Source organism: Prinia subflava, chromosome 1, assembly GCF_021018805.1.
Source record: "Prinia subflava isolate CZ2003 ecotype Zambia chromosome 1, Cam_Psub_1.2, whole genome shotgun sequence".
NCBI classification, from domain to species: Eukaryota; Metazoa; Chordata; class Aves; order Passeriformes; family Cisticolidae; genus Prinia; species Prinia subflava.
The window spans coordinates 104,703,570-104,724,154 of record NC_086247.1 but is presented as its reverse complement, the minus strand read 5'-3'; the positions used below and the strand labels follow the sequence as shown (position 1 = coordinate 104,724,154).

Below are 20,585 nucleotides of genomic sequence, written 5' to 3'. Positions count from 1 at the left end.
GCTACCATACATTAATGAAAAAATCCTGCTATAATCTGGATATCCAAAGGCTGCAAGGCACCCAGGACTTACAGGCCATGCACAATTCCTCTTGAGAAACTTAACAAGAAGCCATATTTACCCATTTGCCAGATTTGTGGCTTCTCTCATCTGGGCTATTGACCTGTTTACCAGATCTGCCTTCCTCTGGTTATAAACACTCACAGATTGCTGGACTTGCAATGGAACCATCTTCTCAAACAGGTCTGCAATTAAAGCAGTACAAGTTACACAAGCTGCATTATGAAAGGAAAAGCACAAACATCTTAAACATCTTCACAGCTTTTTTTTGTACACACTGTTCTACAGAGACTGACCTAAACAGTTTAAGATACTCTCTTCCTACTCCCCAAGACGTCTTAAAAACAAAAAATCTATTTTTAAAGGCCTTTAGATTTCAGTTTTTAAGGCTGAATTGAGTTCAAAATAATTTAAAGACAATATATTTACACCAATTTTAGGGTTACAAATCAGATTTGCCTTAAGACTTCATTTTTAAGTTTGTTTTGTTAAAGGAAAAAGATGAAAAACTTAAGAGAATTTTTTCACAACTCATTTGTAGAGCCAAAAAAATGAAATTTTTCAACTTTATGGGAGACCAGGAACAAGGTTGGTAAATATTGTGTAACTCGGTACAGTCCCCTACAGAACTTTTCCTTCTGAAATTAAAAAATTTGTTTGATATAGAAAATACAATTGCTGAGGAAATCTTAGAAAGATTTTTAAGAGAATTGTATATTTCAGGTAAGAATTTTCAACCTGTGCTTTACTATAATTTTATCATCAAGAACAACAACCTGCAGAAGAAAAACAGCAGTTTCAAGAACACAGCTGTACCCTTATTAGAATGCAAAAAGTAAATATTTTGGCATGGTACAAATGAACTTTGTTGACCATGTGTTTCACAAGGTAACAATTACCCTGTGCACTCCATACACTTCACTTACCAGTGAATTTCTGACTGAGTGGGACAACAACTGGAGTAGACTTCACAAGACTGGCTTTTCCAATGGCCTCCAAATCTTTCAGGTCAGGAACCCGGTCATGGTAAATGAAGTCATTGTCTTTTTTGGCAGCTGAAAGCGCACGGTTGATTTTGTCAACCAGATCTTTAACATTTATATATTCATCATAGCGAGATGCCACCGTTTTCACCAAATCTGCTGCATGCTAAAAGAAAGATTTAAAATACAGTTAAAATAATACATTTTCTTTCTCCCTTTCACATATCCTTAAGAAAACAGATGAGCATCCCAAAAGAAGTTTCAAGCTCCATCCTGCACAAAGGTGATAAATGCATAATGGTAACTTTCAAGATGTCAACATGATCATCTTATATGAGTCTGTTGAATTTCCTGCATATCAGTAGATACACAGTGCACATGGATCTTCACAATCAGTTGAAACAGCACTTCACATTTATTTTCCAAAAGATCTGGACTCTTGAAGGAAGTAGTTCATTTTAGCCATTTTTTTCTCTACCATACTTGAAATATGAAATGTCCTTACTCATTACAACAACAATATCTGAGTGCTCTAGAAACCAGATATAGGGGGCGGGGAAACTATAAAGACTAAAAAGAGAACTATTGGTACAATTTTTAAAAATTATTCAGATTTAAAGCAGGATATCAGCAAAAGAAGTAGGTATAGACCAGGTAGAATTTAAACCTTCAGGGGATTCTTAATAACATTACATAGGAAAATTTATCAACAACTTTGTCATATTAGCTGTACTGAGATATGAACCCTATGCAATCATAAAGATAGAATTTAACATGTCAAGCAGTATCAAATTGCTCCAAACTCAGTAAAACAAGTCTTTACAAAAGTTAGTGAGATACCTTTCATCTTTGCAGCTGATAATAATTCACTTCATGTGATAAACATGCTCAATTTCTGAATACATTTCATTTTTACTTATTTGGATTTCAGAACTCCAACACTGCTTTTCGGGATTAAAAGTTTTTCCATATTTTTCAGAGAAGAAAGTTACTCACCTGTAACCTCCCAATTTCTTCACCAAATTTCTTCTGTTGCTTTGCCAGGATAGATTGATGATATTCTGCATTGGCCTGCATAATGCAGTGCTTTGCAGCCAGAACAGGAAACACCTCCTGGAAATAAAAATACTGACCAGGGGAAAGTCCAACCACATTAACCACCACATTCAACATGGGATGCAGGAAGAAAAAGGAAGAAGAAAAGGAAATTAGAATCACCCAATTAATGGTTTAGATAGGTTAAAACATTAGAGGTAAATGTCAGAGATCATGTGGCTTTGCATGGATTGAATATTTTTTTAATCTGCTGTTGCAAAATTCTTGGTGCCCTTTATTTTGGATGAACTATGATTTAAATTCAAGCCATGAAGCCACAACATTTACTTCAAAGTTAAGAAATGCATGCATGTAGTAGAAAGGACAGTTGCAAGAACACACCCAAATAACCCCCAGACAAAGTCAAGACAGAGTTCTTAAGAAACAGAGGTGGGTGGAAAGATAGGTCTTCTAGGGTTTTTTTGGTTTGATTGTTTTTAAATAAACAAAATAATTACATTTCAAACAGCAGCAGGCCTACCAAGAAAGCAACTACAGTTATGAAAGGAAAGAACAAATAAAGAAGACCAGTAACTATTGAAATAAAAAACAACTTTAAAGTCATTTTTAGACTTTATATAAATGCACTTATCTTTGCAGGAGTACCAACCAAGACATGAAGAAAACATTACGCTGCAGCGCACAGTATAGACATGGTCTTAGATCAAGGATTTGGCCTTACTGTTTTATTTCTTAAATCAAGGAGAACTGGAAAACCAGAGTGATGTTTTAAAGACCTCAGTATACAAAGATCTGCTTCTTCACATTTGTGCAAACTTGCTGCTCCCCCAGAGATGGAAAAATAACATTTTTTAAAAAGGGTAAATTTAGAAGACAAAGCTGTCTGGAAGGCCTTGCAACTGGAGTTCGACGCATCCAATCAACCTTGATGTCACACTCCTAATCGTGTAACTGTTCTCAGAGCTGGTGTTAACCAGCAAACCTTATATTCTCCCAAATAATCACTTGACAGATTACTTTGCAACTGGAACAAGGAGCAGATCTAAAGCTTAGAAAGGTACACAACAAAAGATAAAGCAATGGCTTCATTATATCTCACTGCTTGTCAAAAATCATCATTAACAACATGTGAGAAACATTCAAGGAACACAAGAAAGATCTTTCTACCTCTTCCAAAACCAACACCATTCAAATGAACAGTCAAGATTAAAATGGGGTATTTCACAAGTATCAAGATTGTTTTGGGGTAGTGCAAGAGAAGGCAGGCAGAAGGACAGAAGACACACACTGACTTCCAGTCATGTTTTTTGTTAACAGGTGAGTGAACAGTACCTCTGTATTCACGCTGTATTCAACATGAGAGCAAATTTCACATGGAAACACTGAGACTAAGAAGCCAATTAAGCCCCAATAGAAAGTGTTAGCTTGGAAACAGATTTAGTACGGCATTAAGTTCTAAAAACGCATCCCCGAGTAACACCATATCAAGTTCACTTTAATGAAATGCATTACAAATAAATGCCCTTCAAGTAATAAGATCTTACTTATTAAAAAAAACCCACTCTTTTGCCCCGTCGATTCTTCACTGTTTTTCAAATTACAGGTTCATTTCTCTTAAAAGTAGCTATATGTCAGCTTGAGAATATGTATTTTAAGTCTTTCATTAAGTACATCATAAACAGTAACAGTTACTCCCAATAACAACATATCCCACATTATCTCCATGAGTACTAACCTTGGGCAAAGTATCTTTATATTGACACTGTTTGTAAGCATCACCATAGTAATCTGCAGCTTGATTTGCTAGTTTAGCTATGATACCATCTTTCATTTTATCTGTAGGGAGAAGGAGAAAAACAAAGAACAATTAAGATCATAATCAGTTTTTACAACTGATTTATTTAATATTCAAACAGCAATAACTGCATTTTAAGTGTACAGCTTTACATTATAGCTCAAAGGTGGGATCCCATTCTTCTCTCTTGAAATACAGCAGCAGTTTCTAGAATTTCTACTTCAATCGTGACACCAAAGATCCAGTCAGTTGTACAAGAAATCTTTTGGAAGCTGCAAGCTTTTATGCAGGATTAAGAGTGATGCTTTACCTCAAACCAATGGCAAGCTGCCAATAAAAGCACAACAATCCCACTCAAAACTCCAGCAGCATGCTCCCAGCCCTTCCTTGTGCCAGCACAAGCACTTGTACAGGCACAGTCAATTAATTTAGCTGAACTCTAGTTAGCAAAATACGTTTTATTTTCAACAGGATCTGTTCCTAACCCAGTTCCATGTCGGGACTCTGGAAAACTGCAACAGAGGAGAAGGGACTGATCCTTTCCACTGCAGCTCACACCACTGTTAGCTTACAGCAAATATATAAACACCATTCCTGGACATAAATAACTATAGCTCCTCAAAGTCATATCCACTACTTCCTATCAATGCATGTGCCTATCTGCAGTGGTATCCCCTGCCTCACACCCCACCCTGTTCCTGAAGCCAGAACTGCTAGAACAGGAACATTCTGCAACTCTTTATATCCTTTTATAAAGGAGATAGGCACTACTGGTAGTGCAGCTGGAGGATATCTCCTTTTATAAAGGAGATAAAGATAACTTCTGGCCTGCACTAGCAATTCAGCCTTCCAAGAGAAGGCAGGCAATCAGTGCAAACACTGGCTGTCCGCTCTAAAGAGCTGCCCTTAGAAACAAGTACCTCCTGACTCCAGTGACCCTCAGCTATTGACATACTGATAAGCATGACCATGGACTATGGGGAGATTAGGAATTCTGCAGAGTATGTTTATCTGCCAAAATTCAACCAGAAGAATTCCCAAGTGGTCTGCTCACACCAGCATATTCACACATCTCTCTACAACATTTCAGATATGAGCTGTGATATAATATATTTAGCTTCTATGAGGTAAACATGTTTAAGGTACACCAGAAAGATCTTTTCACTGTGGAACACAATTTAGAGGACAAACTGGGATAAAACAGCTTATGAGTTATATCACCTTTCTTCTTTACTAGAATGTTCCTGTGTGGTGTAGTACATATAAATAAAGAATATTTTATAAGAATAAAACCAAACCACACAAAAAAGCTAAGTAACTTTTCTTTGTAGCCCCACCAGATGTGCAGTAGTTGCATCTTCCTTCCCAGAGCTGGACCATTAAGAAAGGAAAAAATACTGGCATATTAACTACATTTCCATTAACAAAGAAAATGTTACAGGAGACTCATTTGTCCATGCAGACAACTCAGAACATATCTTTCATCATCAGAAGTTTTAGTTTTTACTCAGGTATCTTTAAAACTCTGCAGCGACAATGTAAGCCTTGATTCAGAACTGCAAACATGTTCAGATTTGAAGACAATTAAAGAAAACATTAGGAAAGGCTCATTACTGGTTGTAGTTATGTAATGAAGTTAAATATCACTGAACAATTTGGCTTTTGCCAAACACTTCTGCTTGCTTTCAACTTTTAAATGAGCTCAGTTCTATCAGACATACCATTGTAGCTGGTAAGCTGATAAATGAACTATCTCACATGAGAGAAAACCCAGAAAATTCCAAGTAAGGTAAATAGTAAATGCAGCAAGAAGCTTAATTTTTGTTTTGAGATCTAACATTGAAGGATCTGCGCTTGAAACACAGGTTTTTGAAGTCAATCATGTTGTCAAACATGATTCTTCACAAAATATCTTTCCCCTCAGAGAAAAGAACCTAAATCCAGCAAAGATCACTACAGCCTTCATAAGCAGGTGATTATTAATCTTACTGTCCTTCAAACACTGTCACTCTTGTGATCTTAGGAGTCATCACAAATATCTTCAGTTCACTGGGCACATCTGGGGTTTGGATTAGCCTTGTTTTGCCTTTTTCACGTTTTGGAAAAGAAGAAATCAAGACAGTGACAATCTATATCATGCAAAATGAGGGAAGCACCTGCTCCATTCCTGAAGGAAACATTTCAGGCATTTGTTGTATAAATTTATTTCAAAGCAATGTCCAAATAGCCAGAGACTAAAATACTACTACCAGCATGATAAAGACCAAACATAATTTATCAGCTGGTTGAAGGACAACTGTTTCTTGTTGAGATTCTCCTAAAGGCAGAAAGGCTACAGGAATTTTCAGGGATTTTCCCTGTGAAGACAAGAAACATCAGGTTAAGATAACCCACGTCTTGCTCCAAAACATTCCAAATTATGTCAGAAAAGAGAGCCATTTGTGGGCAATCACATTTAACTTCTATGTCTCTAGTTCTACTTTTAACTTTCTGTAACTTCTAGATGAACAACCTTTTCTGAACAAAGAGAGAAGAGCAAAAGAGTAAGAAATTTTGCCCACCAAAATTCTACCAAAAATTTCTTTGCAGCTTAAGTTCTCTAATAGTTGTTACTAAGATAGCTAGACTTTGAATGTGTATTTCACAATCAACCCTTAACATCTAGAAAAATGATGTTTTGTTCTACCTGCAGAATTTCCCTTTCCAAGATCAACTGGGCATTCTAAAAGGTTGGTCAAGGAGTTCTTCTGTTAAAAGCAGGAGCAACCAAACAGACTTTGCTTCCTTCCAACTCTTGGAAAATTTTTTGTTTCAAGCACAGTAATTTCTTTCTAAATTCTCATGAAATCAGTCCCTAGACAGAGGAGGAAGGCAAAACCCTTTATGCACCATTTTTAGTACTCTCAGTTCTTTCAGAGAATGTCTTTTGCTTTCAAGGGGGGAAGGGAAAACATATAATCCAGTAATATCATTAGTAAAGATGAAGGCTAATGGTTTTGGACATAAAAAAGCAGGTAGGAGAACTGCACTATCAGGTGAACCGTAGAAAAATTCTTAAGGGACATTTGTATTTTGTGTTTAATGACCTGCAAGGAGCATGGGAAGAATCAGAAAAGTCAAACATAGAAACTTCTGAAACACCCTTGACAGGCTCTTATTAACTTCAAACACTTCAATTTTTGTGTTAGTTGTAACATGCACTTAAGTATACAAGCCAAAAACTAAAATATACCTCTTGTCGCTTTCAAAAAAAAGACTTCTTGGGCTTGAGCCAGCATAATCAGACTAAGAGTCCCCACTGTGTCTGGAGAGATGTCCACTGTAGGTTCTCGATTCAAGGCTGACAAAACTGTGTCTTTAATGTGCTGAAAAGCACCACTAGCAAACTAAGTAAAACAAAATAATGTATTATCATCCATTCTTTTCATATACATTTTCTCATTAACAAATACAATATATATAAAATACAAAGAAAATGTTTTTTTTGGTGTAAGGTCTCCCATTTATTGTTTTGCCACTAAAAACAACTCCTTGTGTCCTCTTGTTCTTGTAGCCACTTACAATGAGACACTTATCATGACAGACTATAAATAATGGTATACTGGTTACACCTAACAGCCTGAGATTTAAACACATTCTAGAAAGGACTAAGAGATTATTACTGTAATACTTGTGAAAATTAAAATTTATACTAGCTAAAATTATTAAATCTTAAGCTGAAGGTTTAGTTACCAACTCACTTGTGGGAAGGAGTATGGGGAACTCTATAGAATTATATCCTTTATATCCTCTAAATCTGATAAATAAATATGAGACAAGGCCAAGTACACAGACAACCCATCCTTGTAATTAAGAGCAGGAAAATATGTACATATGTATTTTTATATATGTGTATATAGTTTTAAAACTGAGAGATACTTTGTTTGACATTTTAAGAATACAAATTCTGAACTCATAAGCAGAGGCAGGGAGCCTCTGTACCTGATAGTGCTTAGCTGCAGCTTTTAATCCTTCATCATTATCCAGATTCTGTTCTGCTGCAATCTGGCTTGCCAATGCTCCAGAGTTGAACAAAACACAGGTCTTCTCATATCCCAAACTTGCCAGAGCTGCAGACAAGATAGACAGCCAGACTGTTAAAAGAAACTCTACTAGTTCGCTAGCATCCTACAGAAGAAGCCAATACTACTATTATCAGTAAAGGTATCAACAGTTTTAAGTAAAAACAAACAAACCCCCAATGTTACTTAACTTTTCAAGTTGAAGTCATCTTCATTCTGAAGGCCTTATAAAATCTAAGTTAGTACTATCACGAAATGTTTCATGTGAGCAACTACAGAAAGTGACACAAAGCATAAAAGCAGTAGCATGAAAAAGTATATAAAATAATTTCAAAGTCTTTCTAACTAGAAAGCAGCTTTTTGGCTGTTGAAGCATTATCAAGTGGTCATCTGAAATATGAACTTGGACACAATAATCATTTTGCAGTAACTGACCAATTACAAGGACTTTTACATGTTCTGTTTTCTATCTATTGAAATGTAGGGAATTTTTCACATTTAAAGCCATTGTTTCAGGCTGAAAATGCTGAAAGATATCTTCTTTATACATGTACTGAAACAGTTAAGGATTAACTTAATTAAAACTTGATCTCACTTCATAGCAGTGTAGACTGCGCAGAAGTGACTCCTGCAGTACTTCACAGGCCCAGAGGATGGAGCCCACACTTCTAGAACTAGAAATGCCTGAACAGGAACCATATTGAATATTAATTGTTTCCAAAAGGTTAGCTGACCTACACAAGTGCTTAAAAAACCAGCTACTGTAGATATGAGTCTCCTACTAGTGTCAAAAAGGGCCTGTATTCTTGGAGAATACAGAAGTGACAATTAGTGAATTTTCAATTTCACAAGCCCAGGTACAGCTATCCTTAAAACATGAAGGTACTAAAGATGTACATTTGTTTTATTGCACAGACATCCAGCCTCCTTAAACAGCTACATACTTATCTAATGCCTCTTACATACTTATCTAACACACCTCTGAAGCTTCTATGTTAGTGCTCACTAACCTGCACTAAGTTTTCAGCAAGCAAGCCTAAATCTGACATGCCATTTTTCCCATTCATTTCCAAATGAGTTACACTGTCACAGTCACTATTTTACCTAGATAATCTCCCTTCTATACGTTTATTTTCCATAATTTTTCTAATAATGTCTTTTCTAATAATAAGGTCAGACAAAAGTTGTTTAGAGTTTGAAAAGATTAAACACAAGACAGGAAAGAAAATATGGCTTGAAAGTTTCTGAAGTGCAGAATTACTTTATACTCTGGACTGAACCTCAAGTGTGATTTACTATTGCAATACACAGGCTCATCTGTTTATGGCACCACCTATTAACTTAGTCAATATATTTCAGATTAGGTGTCACTTTTCAAGCAGTGACAGTATCCGTCAGCCACCCCTGTGATACAGGGGAAGGTGGAGAGCAAACAGTTCGGCACCACAGCAAGAGCCACAACTACCGAGTCGCATCCCTGCGTTTTGTTGCCACAGAAGCCTCAGGAGTTTTATGCTGAATTTCTATCTGGAAACTCCTCTTAGAAGTCAAGAGAAATTTTGCTTCCTTGATTACTGACAGCTTTGCTTTACACTGAGAAACCTCACTACCAATTCTGACCTCCTTTTGTTAATTTCTTTGCACCAAGATCTGCTTTAAAGTTTCAAAATTACCCTTATCCCATTGCTTGTTAACTAAGCATTACTCACATCTCAGTTAAAAATTTCTTTGATATATGACACAAACTGCTGCATAAGTCTCTGGCCATCTATCTCACAGATTATTTAGACTACTATATAATTAACCTGCAGACAAGCAGCTTCCTTAAGCTGCAGTAACATCACATTTATTCAAATTCTTACAGTAATCATCATTGTTATGGCTACTGATTTTTTTTCTCATAATTATTACAGATCTCTAGTGATTCACAGACTGTGTTACATCACAACTAAATATTCTGAACTTTACAACGAAACAGATTCAATCCTCCTTGAATGTTAGGCCCCCCAAAAAAGAACGAACCAAATTCTGAAGGGAAAAAAACCCCAAAGGATCTTCAAGAAGGTTTCCTACTATCCAGGACTTCTTAGAATAGTTGGAACAGAAAGCAAGGATCACCTGACTGCATAGGTGTGTGGTGTATTGTTACAGATACAGCTCATATGAGCACAACTGTTAGCACGTGCATTTAGAACACAGAAAACTGCAAAGGCTTCCAGTAGTTGCTAAGAGAGACTTATATAAAATTGGCAAAAACTTTAATAAAAAAAAACCAGAGTAAAGTTCAGACATTTTTTCACACTTTGTCTGGAACTTCATAATGTTAACATGAACAATTTTGATTAGTATCAATTGGAGTTGTTCCCAGAAAACATCTGAGAAGCAGACAGTACAACTATGATCAGACTGCACATCTATTTGTGCCTCTGGAAATCTAATCTAAAATCCCACTTTTGTAAAGGTTATTTGCAAGGTGCTATTTGTTCATTATCAATGTTGAAGTGATTAATTTGTTACCAAGCTAGCTGAATGCATTTGAAAGCTATGTTGAGAATGCTAGAAAGACTATTAATTCTACTATATAAAAATATTTTCAAAGTTTACTATCATTAATACTTGATTTTTTGGTACATTCACATACCCAGTTTGGCAGATCCTCCAAAAAGCGATCCTTTATCAAAAGCATCTTTCCACGTAAATGTTACACAGACCTGGAAGTTGTGAAAAAGGAAGATCTTTACCTCTAAAATTAAATATAATCTTAAAATACCCCAAATTTATGTATTAAGCCCTTATATTCTAATTGCATAAAACATTTCATTCACTTCATGACAAACATTCTGGAAGTTTCAGGAAGTCATCAAGTACTTAAAACAAAATTATGCTACGTTTTTTCCTTCCTGTTAGTTTGCTCAAAACATTTTAAAGCAGACAAGACAGAAATGCTCAGAATTCTTTTTCAGCTCTGTTCATATTCTGAGCAACAGATTAATTTGTTTCTGAACAAGATGCTCCTCTCCCAGTAAGACTGATGGGTTGGTATAATCACAGTTTAAGGAACCTACCCAACCAGGCAGTTTCCAGTGTGCTAAATTACCCATGTATTTGGATCTGTTGTGCAATATCAAAATCCACTCATTATTATAAGTGAATTCAATAGCAGCATTATCAAGAAATGCCCTCAGGAAAGAGAATGCAGGTAGAAACAGCATGTTTTATTTATACTTCCAGCATATACTTCAAAGGCAATGCAAGTACTTCATAGAATCTGCTTTCAAGTTCCACAATTTGATTCCTTATTCACCTGATCAAGTAATTGTTGGCAACTGGTATCAAACCAGAAAACATGGCAAACTTGCTCAGTTTAAAGTCCTTTGGGAGAATTAATTCAGAAAGAGCAAGAGTACTGCTTGACAGTGTATTTTACTCCAGCAGCAGTGCTAGTGCACGATGTTTTGGTCCCCACTGCATTGCTGCTTCCACTGACTACTCCCCTTACTTAGGTGGAACAGTTTACAGGCATGCAGATCTTGCTGTCTAAGTTTTCCAGTTTTCCTTGTCTCAGGGTTTGTAGATTACCATAGCAAAGGATTTGCTCACTGAAAACAAATCAGCAGTTCTCGGCTGCAAGCAAATGCAGCAACATGCGAAACTCATGTAGAAGTTAGAAACAGATTAAAATTATCTATAACCTGCAAGACTGAAAGAAAATTTCCCTTTTAATCATAATATTACCATTGAAGTATGATTTGTTGATTTGATAAAGAAATGCAAATTCTGTCATATTTGTAAACACATTGGAAGAAAATCCAGACCTTTTTTCCAACAAAAGCCTACAGCCTCCTATTCCAGTCTCCACCTGAAGAAGCTTTCCGTAGGGAGAAGTTAAACTGAATTTCTCTCTAGAGACATAATTCTAAAGAAATATGGTAGGAAAAAAACCCCAAACTCTAAAGAACACCATACCCATATAAAAAACTATATCATGCAGAGGCAGGAATAAAGTAATAAACACTAAAATGGATTATTCTGTTAACTGTTGTGAAGGAAACGTCTGTTCTGCTTCAAAAAACAAAGATCATATTCCATCCATTTCTATAGGATTTCTCATAGAAATTATGAATCTAAAATCCTTTAGAACATAGTATGAAACAGACTTCTTGGAAAGCAGAAAGTTGAAGAATAATCAGCACAGCCCAGCTCTTAGTGCCCTAAACCACAGTGATCACTAGTCAAAGCCAAAATGTTTCTCAAGCTGTAAAGCAAAGGCAACTATGGCCACTAGAGGTGAAGTTTCAGCATAGACAGTATGTGAGCACCAACTAGAAAACAAACAGAGATTAGGAAAATAAGGCTCAGAGCGATTAGATGTCCTGTTCAATAAAAGCACTGGTTAGAGGATTAGGTACAGGCTTGGAAGTCACACATCACAAGTGACATGATTCAGTAACTGGTTTGGTAGTCCTCTTACCTGATTTTCAGAGAACGGAAACTTTGGTTCAATTGAACACAGCTGATCATAGTATCTACAAAAAAAAAATAAAAGGAACACACAGCTATTAGATAAATGAAATCAATAGTTTGGGTTTATTAAACTGGCATATAAGGTAGGGAGAAGGACACAGAAATCCTACACACTAGTAAGTTAAGAAGTTCATTTGTAGCAATGGAGGATTTGCAGGATGGACAATCTACGTCTAAAGGGATTTTTTCAGCAGAGGAACAAGTTCAGCAGGAAGTAGTTTTTCACAGATAACGTGGCAACCCTGTCTCAGTCGGAAGTAAAACAGTATCACAGACAAAGCTGATGGATGGTGGACTAGAAAAGAGTACTATGCAAAGGACTCCCTGTACACATACAGGCAGACAGTGATTACATTAAGTCATGCTGCAAAAGTAAATTAAGTACAGCATTAAACATAATATTAACATGCTACACTGTACTCTCTTGATCCGAAGATTATAACCCAATTTTAATGTCTTTGAAACAGATGCCATTTGCCTTGCACAGTACCAACTGAAGAAACTAATCATTGATAAAATTCTTTAGTTTTGAACTTAATTTTTGTTGGAATATATTCTAGTAGTCAGTGAATTAAACCCACAATTTCTCTGTGCCAATATTTTGTCTAGTCACAGTGGAAGATGTTTAGGAAAGGATGCCAGAAAGATAATACACTCAGTATAGCATAGTCCCTCACACACTCCATCCAGGCAACAGTATTCAGTGTTTTCCTGAGTGGTGCCCTACACCTGCACCATTTGTTAAACATGACAGGCTGGATGCAGAACACAAAACCTTTAAACTGCTAACAACATACAACATGTGAAGCCTGTTTCCTATATTCTTCCTGTAGCACTGGCCATACAGGTATATGTTCAACATTATATTGGTCAAATTGTTTTATAAAGGATTTATATTCCCAATATACAAAACACCTTGCAGTAATGGCTTTCACAGTCTGTGAAACAGAACTCACATTGTTCCTGGTTCCTTACACTCTTAAATCCTGATCACAACAGATACAGGCATGAGATGCGTGTACAAGACCTGTGTTGTACAGACAATAAACGTCTGTTTAAAAATTCAAGAAGAATTTTCAAAACTTATATACAATAAAAATAGTGTTTGTGTATTCTTCAGTCAATTGTATCTGCCAATGCAGATCCGACTACAGGTTTCTGACTTCAACCTAGACACTGCAATTTAAGGCACAATATACCAAGCCTTATCAAAAACTACAATAACCTACAACAGCAACAGGACTTCCATCAATAAATGAATTGAAAGAAATTGCTTGTAAGGATAAAAAAAAGTCTGCAATTATTTACTGTGATAGCAATTTAATCAAGATTAAACGATTTACAAACTTTGTGAAAGGTATAGCTAAAAATAATAACTAGTTCTGAAGATCACTGCAACTTATATATTTAAATTGCCTTCATCTGGTCTCAACATACTTGTTTTCACACAGTATCACAAAGAAAGGAGACTTTGCATGCTGTCTCCTCTTGACTCAATTTAATTTCCCAACCAAAAGCCAGCACTAAAGCCAAGCTGTCTTCCCACATTCCACGATTACACTGTCCTCATCTGCCATGAGGATGAAGTAAAGGAGCAAAGCTTATCAAATGTCCTTGTGAAGCTGGGTGTGCCCAAGCCTTGGCTCCCTGCAAACAGACTATTCTTTGTGTCAACATAACCACAGACAAAATAAGCCAGAGAGGTGTATACTCCTCCTAAATAGGGCTTTTTGTTTGGTTGGTTTTAAACAAGTTCAGAATTTATATTACTGTTTTCTTTACTATTTTAAGCATGTGATGTTATTTCCTCTTATTAGAGAACTTGAAATTCTACTCGAGATTTAAGAGCTCTTTAAAACTGAGCAGATAAAAAATATCCCAGAACACAGGCATGTAAAGTTTTTTAGCTTTGTAAATAAATTGTATAAATCCAACAGCATGCATAAAACTAAACATATAAAAATGGTAAATGAAGATGTTAACCACAGAACAGCACAAAACCATCAGTACAAAACCAGAAAGCAACTACAGAAGGAAAAGCCACAATGGATGCACAAGTTAGTTACACAAAAGATGACAGTAAATAAAAAGGTGTAATTTAAAACTCAATTTACAGTAATTTGAACTATCAAGATACAGAGAACACAGAGCACAACACAGAGGAGTGCTGTGTTTGGCTGTGCCAGCAAGGAACTACAACTGCAGCAGTGAAAGGGGGGCACATGTCAGCAACACAGCTCTAGTGCTCCAAATACAGCAATCTCTCATCAAAACCAGCCTTATACACTCCTAAATGCTAGCAAAAAACAGCCAACAAATGAGTAGGAAGTCAAGGTTTAAATCAGAATTTAACTAAAATATATGTATGGCATTAAACTCAAATACTGTGCCTCCTCCAAACATTCATAAAGAAACATCTCCTTCAAAAGAACATCAAAAAGACTAAAGATCTGTCTTTGCTCTTCAAGACAAGAGCCAGAGTCCTGAACTCACAGCTGGAAATCACAACTGCAACTTCCAGCCCTAAGAAAATATGAGCATTCAAAATAAAACCATGCACTGGCCCCACCCCCCTTCTTTTTCCTGATTTTCTTTTTTAAAAACAATTGCAGGACTTTTTAGCAAAATTAAACCAATTAAACTTGCACCGATATTCCATGTCTCCAGAAAAAGGAAATTAAGTCCAGGCTATCTTTAATACTGGACGCAGCAAGGAATCCCTTGAAGTTATAATTATACTCAGAACTAAAAAAAAAAGCACCAACCACCCACACTAAATCAAATCTGCTACGATAGAATTTAAGGGGAAACATCTGTACCAAGCTCACCTACATCACCTTCAGAGCACTCAGACTCACAAAACAAAGAAAGCTTGGAAGCAGACTGAAGTCTTTCCCAGTTACCCAGTGAAAAGGGGCATGGTCTGTCTCAAATGCTTCTCCAGGAGAAACATTTGCATTCAGCAGTTGAACAACAGCACACCACACACCTTAAGCTTTACTGGTCAATGCTTGTCTAGGAAAATGTGGCTGCAACTGAGTTCATTTCTTCCATAAAAGAAAAACGTCTGTAGTGGTTACTCAGCAAAACAAGGCTTCTAGAAATTACAAAACCATGTGGAAATTCTAGATTAGTTAGCAGAAGACTAAGCCCTCAGTTCTTCACAGTGAAATGGTCCACAATGCTCTGCCAGGTGTTATGGTCTATAAAAAGCCACAAGGAAGTAAAACCATGCAAACAGTAGCCATGTTCTAGTTAGTTCTTCTAACCTTACTTCACCAACAAAGTTTTAAACTCCAACTTCAATAAAATTAACCATTAAGACTGAGTATTGCTCTTAAATACCAACAGGAAAACACTGAAAGTTAGAGAGGCAAGGAATTTTCAGAGGAAACACAAGGCATTTAGGCACTTGTGTATCTCAGCCAGATACTTCAAACTTCTGGATGTGCAGACAGTTTAAAATAACTGTGCCTTACAGAATAATTAAAATAACATATGTCAGAATATTCTTACAGTGTAAGAGCAAACTTATTTTCTAGCAACTGTAACAAATGTAAATGGTCAGACATGGACCAAACATTCTTAACTTGTCAGAGATAAGGGAAAACATGTATCTGATTGACTTATCTTCTCTAACTTACAGTGAATTCAGACCTTCATCTTGTCTCACTTCCACTATGTAAGGAGCAAATATTCTCAAGCAACACAACTAAAAATGCAGACATTTTAAGAGAGGAACTTCCGCATTGGAGGAATATCACTTCATGTTTACATCAGTTCAGAGCCACATTCAATAGCTCCAATCTATGCAATAGCATATGGGCCAGCTAAATTCAGCTGCTGATCACCAATCACCAGCAGAGAGAACAGATCAGTGCGTGTGGAATTGACTCAAAGCTGGTAATTAAGCAATCGCAAGTGGTTTCCCTTGATTATTCAGAGGGAAATCCTGAGGTGAAGTTGCATACTATGGATAAATTAATTTATTAATCTGCTGGCTCTGAAAGAGGGAGGTCCTGCTCAGCCTCTTGGCTTTCTGCAACACTACTTTTGTTTATCTTGTACCAGCTCTGATGTTCATCTGACCCTCCACTTAATTCATTCAAGTTGCTCAGAATGCCACACACACACTCTGCCTTCCAGAAAAGGTGTAAGGATCAGAACTGACAAGTGGACTGCCTTCTTTCAGTGCTGCAGAGCAACTGTGAGGGTGAAGTCACACAATGTGGCTGGGCCCAACAGGGATTTCAGACAGACTAACACACCTGGCTGGCACCTTCAGAAAAGGAAGCTCAGTTCCAGCATACAAGGGAACATAACAATATGTTTTCAGCTTGCCTAGCAAAGTCCCTCTTTTAGTTCACAGACGCTCACAATTTCCCCGACCTTCAAAGGCATAAACACAAATACCTTCAAAAGCATACACAGCAGTAGACAGAAACAGAACTACAAAGCTACTGTAAAACACAATCAGTAGAGTCAGAGCTTTTACAGCCCAAACACTCAATGGGGAGTTGACAAGCTCAAAGATCATCAGTAACTTATTTCACAAAACTTGCCTTCTTTTTAACAAGGCACTTGTTAGGTGCATTTTGAACATCTCCAGAGACAGAGACTCCACATCCTCCCTGGACAACCTGTTCCCATGGTCTGTCACCTTCAACATAAACAATTTCTTCCTTGTGTTGAGGTAAAACTTCTTATGTTTTAACTTCTGGCCATTCCTCCTCATCCTGTCACTGGGCATCACTGACAAGGGACCAGCAACATCCCCTCAGAACTCTCCTTTGAGGTATTTATCTGCACTAACACAATCCTTCCCAGTCTTCTCCAGATTAGACAGGCCCAGCTCCTCGTAAGAGATACTTCACACCCCAAATCACCTTTGTGGCCCTCCTCTGGACCCTCCCCAGTAGCTCGTTCCTTTTCTCCTCAATACTGCAATCCATAAGTATTTTAGAGAGACAGGACAATGGAGCTGTTAGTCCTAATGCAGGCTTTAAGCACTTCACCAGGCAGAAGGCACAGATGAATCTTCTGCTCATCTAACCTATGGTAACTCCAGCACGACAGAGACCCAAATAAACTTTCTGATAGTAAACTAACTGAGTTAAGAAGAAAAAAAGGAAGGATGTGACTTCACAAATACATTAAGAAGCTGCTAAACATAGAAAACAAAAGGAAATCATGCCGATAAAAAAATACAAAAACAAATCCACACACAGAACTGAAAAGGAAGTGAAAAGAAAGCTGTAATAGCAAAAGGTAGCACTGGAAAAAAGAAACACCAACCCTCTATAGAAAACAAAACGGTCTGTCATGGGTACAGACTGGAAGAGTGGAAATTTACATTCCAATGAACTTCTTTCTGTGAGGAAGGTGAGGCACAGGGACTTGCCTAGGAAGGTTGTGGATGCCCCAACCCCGACACTGTTCAAGGCCAGGCTGGATAAGGCCTTGAGCAACCTGGTCCAGAGGGAGGTGTCCCTACCCATGGCGGGGGCGGGGCTGTTGGGACTAGATGACCTTTAAGCTGTCTTCCAAACCCTTAACGTTCTGTGGTTTAACAATTTCTACCTACATCTAGGAGCCACTGGCACGACACAAACACTGGAAAAGAGGATGTTGACGGGGACAAGGCGTCCCCCGCTCTGCGCTGCCGTCATGTGACACCCCACGACACCCGAGCGGCACGGCGAGGGCCCGGGACCCCGCGATGCTACAGGACACCCGACAGCCGAGGCGCCTGCATCCCACAGGCCGCCGGAGCCGGCCCGGCAGCCCCGGCCGCTTCCTGCCGGCAGGAAAGGCCGCCCACACCTGGGCCCGCCCGCACCTGGCTCCGGCTCCGCCACGCCCAGGGCCTGGAGCTGCCGCCGGGGCCTTGCGAGGAATCAGGGCTGTGAGAGATGGAGGAAGGGGAGGATGGCGGGGAGCCCCTACCTGAGGAGGGTCTCCAACGCGCTCTCGTGCTTGTCCAGCGGGCGGCCGAGCGCGCTCTTGCGGAGCCTGCTGAGCTCCTCGGCGGCGCGGCAGTGCTCGGCCTGCGCCTCGGCGCCCGGGTAGCTCTGCTGAATGAACTTGCACAGCGGCTTGGCCAGGTCCACCTCCGAGGCCTTCTTCAGCGGCACGGAGATGAAGTTCGTCATGGCCGCCGACGCCGCCGCCGGGCTGCAAAACCCCCGCCGCCGCTCCTCGCCGCAGCCTCGGGCTCCCCTTCCCGGTCCGCCGCCGCCGCGCTTCCGGGAGCGCCGCGCACGCGCGCGCCCCGCCCCGCCTTCCGCGCCGCTCTCCCGGCACCGCCCCCGGGAGCGGGGGGCTGTGGGAGCGGCGCCTGAGGGGAGCGGCGCCTGCAGGGGGCGACTCCTATGGGGAGAGGCTCCTATCGGGAGAGACTCCTATGGGGAGCGCCAACCGTGATCGGCGCAAACCGAGGGGGCGGGTGGTGACCCGCGAAAGGCGGGCTCAGCGGTCATCAAAACTTTACGCTATTTACACATATTAACAAACAAGGGCATCAGCGTTTGCTGGTTGTAAATTAAATAACTTTCTTATTAATTAGTACTCAGTTTCCTGATCGCTTGTTATATTTGTCGCCTGTGGTGCTAATTAATCCTCAGGCAAAGTTCTTCCTTCCATTTGAGTCTGGGGTTTGCTGAGTTCTGCCGGCTTCACTCGTGGTGGCTCTTGTCCGGACAGACCCTCTTGGGATTATCTTCTCCTGTTCTCAAAACCAAAGATTAGCCAAGCGTGCAAACAGACGGAATGACAGCATCGTTAGGGTTGGGAGGGAGATCATCTAGTCCAACCCTCCTGCCAAGGCAGGGTCACCTAGAGTAGGTGACATGTCCAGGTGGGTTTGGAATGTCTTCAGAGGGGAGACTCCATGACATCCCCGGGCAGCCTGATCCAGTGCTCTGCCACCCTCAATGTGAAGAAGTTCTTTCTCCTGTTGAAGTGAAACTTCCTGTGGTTTAGTTTATGGTAATTGCTCCTCATCCTGTTGCTGGGCACCACCAGAAAGAGTTTGGCATCATATGATGCTCACAATGCAATTGTTTAATCATACCTGTCCTGCTACAGCTACTGATTAACAACCAAAGAAGGTACAAAATTCAATTCAATCCCCTATTCAAACCCTGAGGGATTCAAGCCCTGAGGGGCTCAGTATCATTCCACCTCTAAGACGATGAGATGCAGGTTTCAATATCCCCTGGACAGCTGCCTGAGGGGAGAAGGGCACGCTGCTCCAGGATAAACCCCTGGATGTTGGAAGGTCAGCATATCCAGTGGGACCCCAGGAAGGCAGTGACCTCAAGCACTCAAGATGTGACTGCAGAGCTTAGCTGTGGCAAAGGAAAACCTCACCAACTGGAAGCACAAGCTGTGACCCCAGCTGGCAGTGAAAGCGGTGGCCTTGAGAAAGGTGGTGCAGCAGTCAGGCGTGCAATGCTTTACAGAGTCCTGTTCTCAACTCACCCTAAGGGTTGTTGCTTTAAATAAAGTGAAATGTGGCTTCTCTGTAGCAAAAGTTGAAATGTCTCTATTGGCAGCAAAAGGAACAGATTCTTCTGTTGTGTAATCATGGATCAGCTGTTCACATCATGCCTGCTTTCTGCTGACTCAGCCCAGCATGGCTCAGACAAGTGAAACAGGCACTCAGCCTGCCAGGCTGGCTGGTCTGGGGACCAAAAGGGAATATTCAGCCCTTGTGCTCATCTCCCCCTTTCTTCTGCCCCTTGTTCCAGACAGCTAAGGCTCCAAGCCTGATATTTTCATAAGCTGCCAGGCTTACCATAAAAGGAATAGTAAAAGTGCTTTTAAAACTATGTATTTGTTCTCATGTTGTAGCAGACCACGAGTTTTTCTATAAAGCAGGTGATCTTTCCATACTGAAAGTGTTCTGTGCAAAGTAGAGCTGTCTTTGTCATCTCGTGAATGTCTTAAGTGGTGTGGCATAAGAGGAAAAGGGTAGAGCCTGGGAAAGCAGTCTTAACCACTCCTGTCACCACTGGGAGGGGCAGCTTGTCCAGTATTAAACGTTCCTGTATGCAATCCAAAGATGCTGTGGCCAGTGCAGCCAGGCCTTCCCAGGCACAGGCG

The 20,585-nt window shown here is 39.4% G+C and overlaps 1 protein-coding gene across 1 annotated transcript in view; it reads right to left on the bottom strand.

Annotated features, from left to right (window-relative positions):
* Window positions 1-18,789, bottom strand: part of PDCD6IP (programmed cell death 6 interacting protein) — a 30,068-nt gene extending 11,279 nt beyond the window's left edge. The window contains exons 1-9 of the mRNA XM_063406219.1: window positions 18,426-18,789; window positions 12,427-12,481; window positions 10,597-10,666; window positions 7,876-8,003; window positions 7,127-7,280; window positions 3,835-3,935; window positions 2,040-2,156; window positions 987-1,209; window positions 122-245 (exon numbers count right to left, since the gene is read on the bottom strand). Coding sequence (XP_063262289.1) covers window positions 122-245; window positions 987-1,209; window positions 2,040-2,156; window positions 3,835-3,935; window positions 7,127-7,280; window positions 7,876-8,003; window positions 10,597-10,666; window positions 12,427-12,481; window positions 18,426-18,631 — 1,178 coding nt within the window. The 5' untranslated portion in view covers window positions 18,632-18,789. The remainder of the gene's footprint in view (window positions 1-121; window positions 246-986; window positions 1,210-2,039; window positions 2,157-3,834; window positions 3,936-7,126; window positions 7,281-7,875; window positions 8,004-10,596; window positions 10,667-12,426; window positions 12,482-18,425) is intronic.
* Window positions 18,790-20,585: the final 1,796 nt, after the last annotated feature.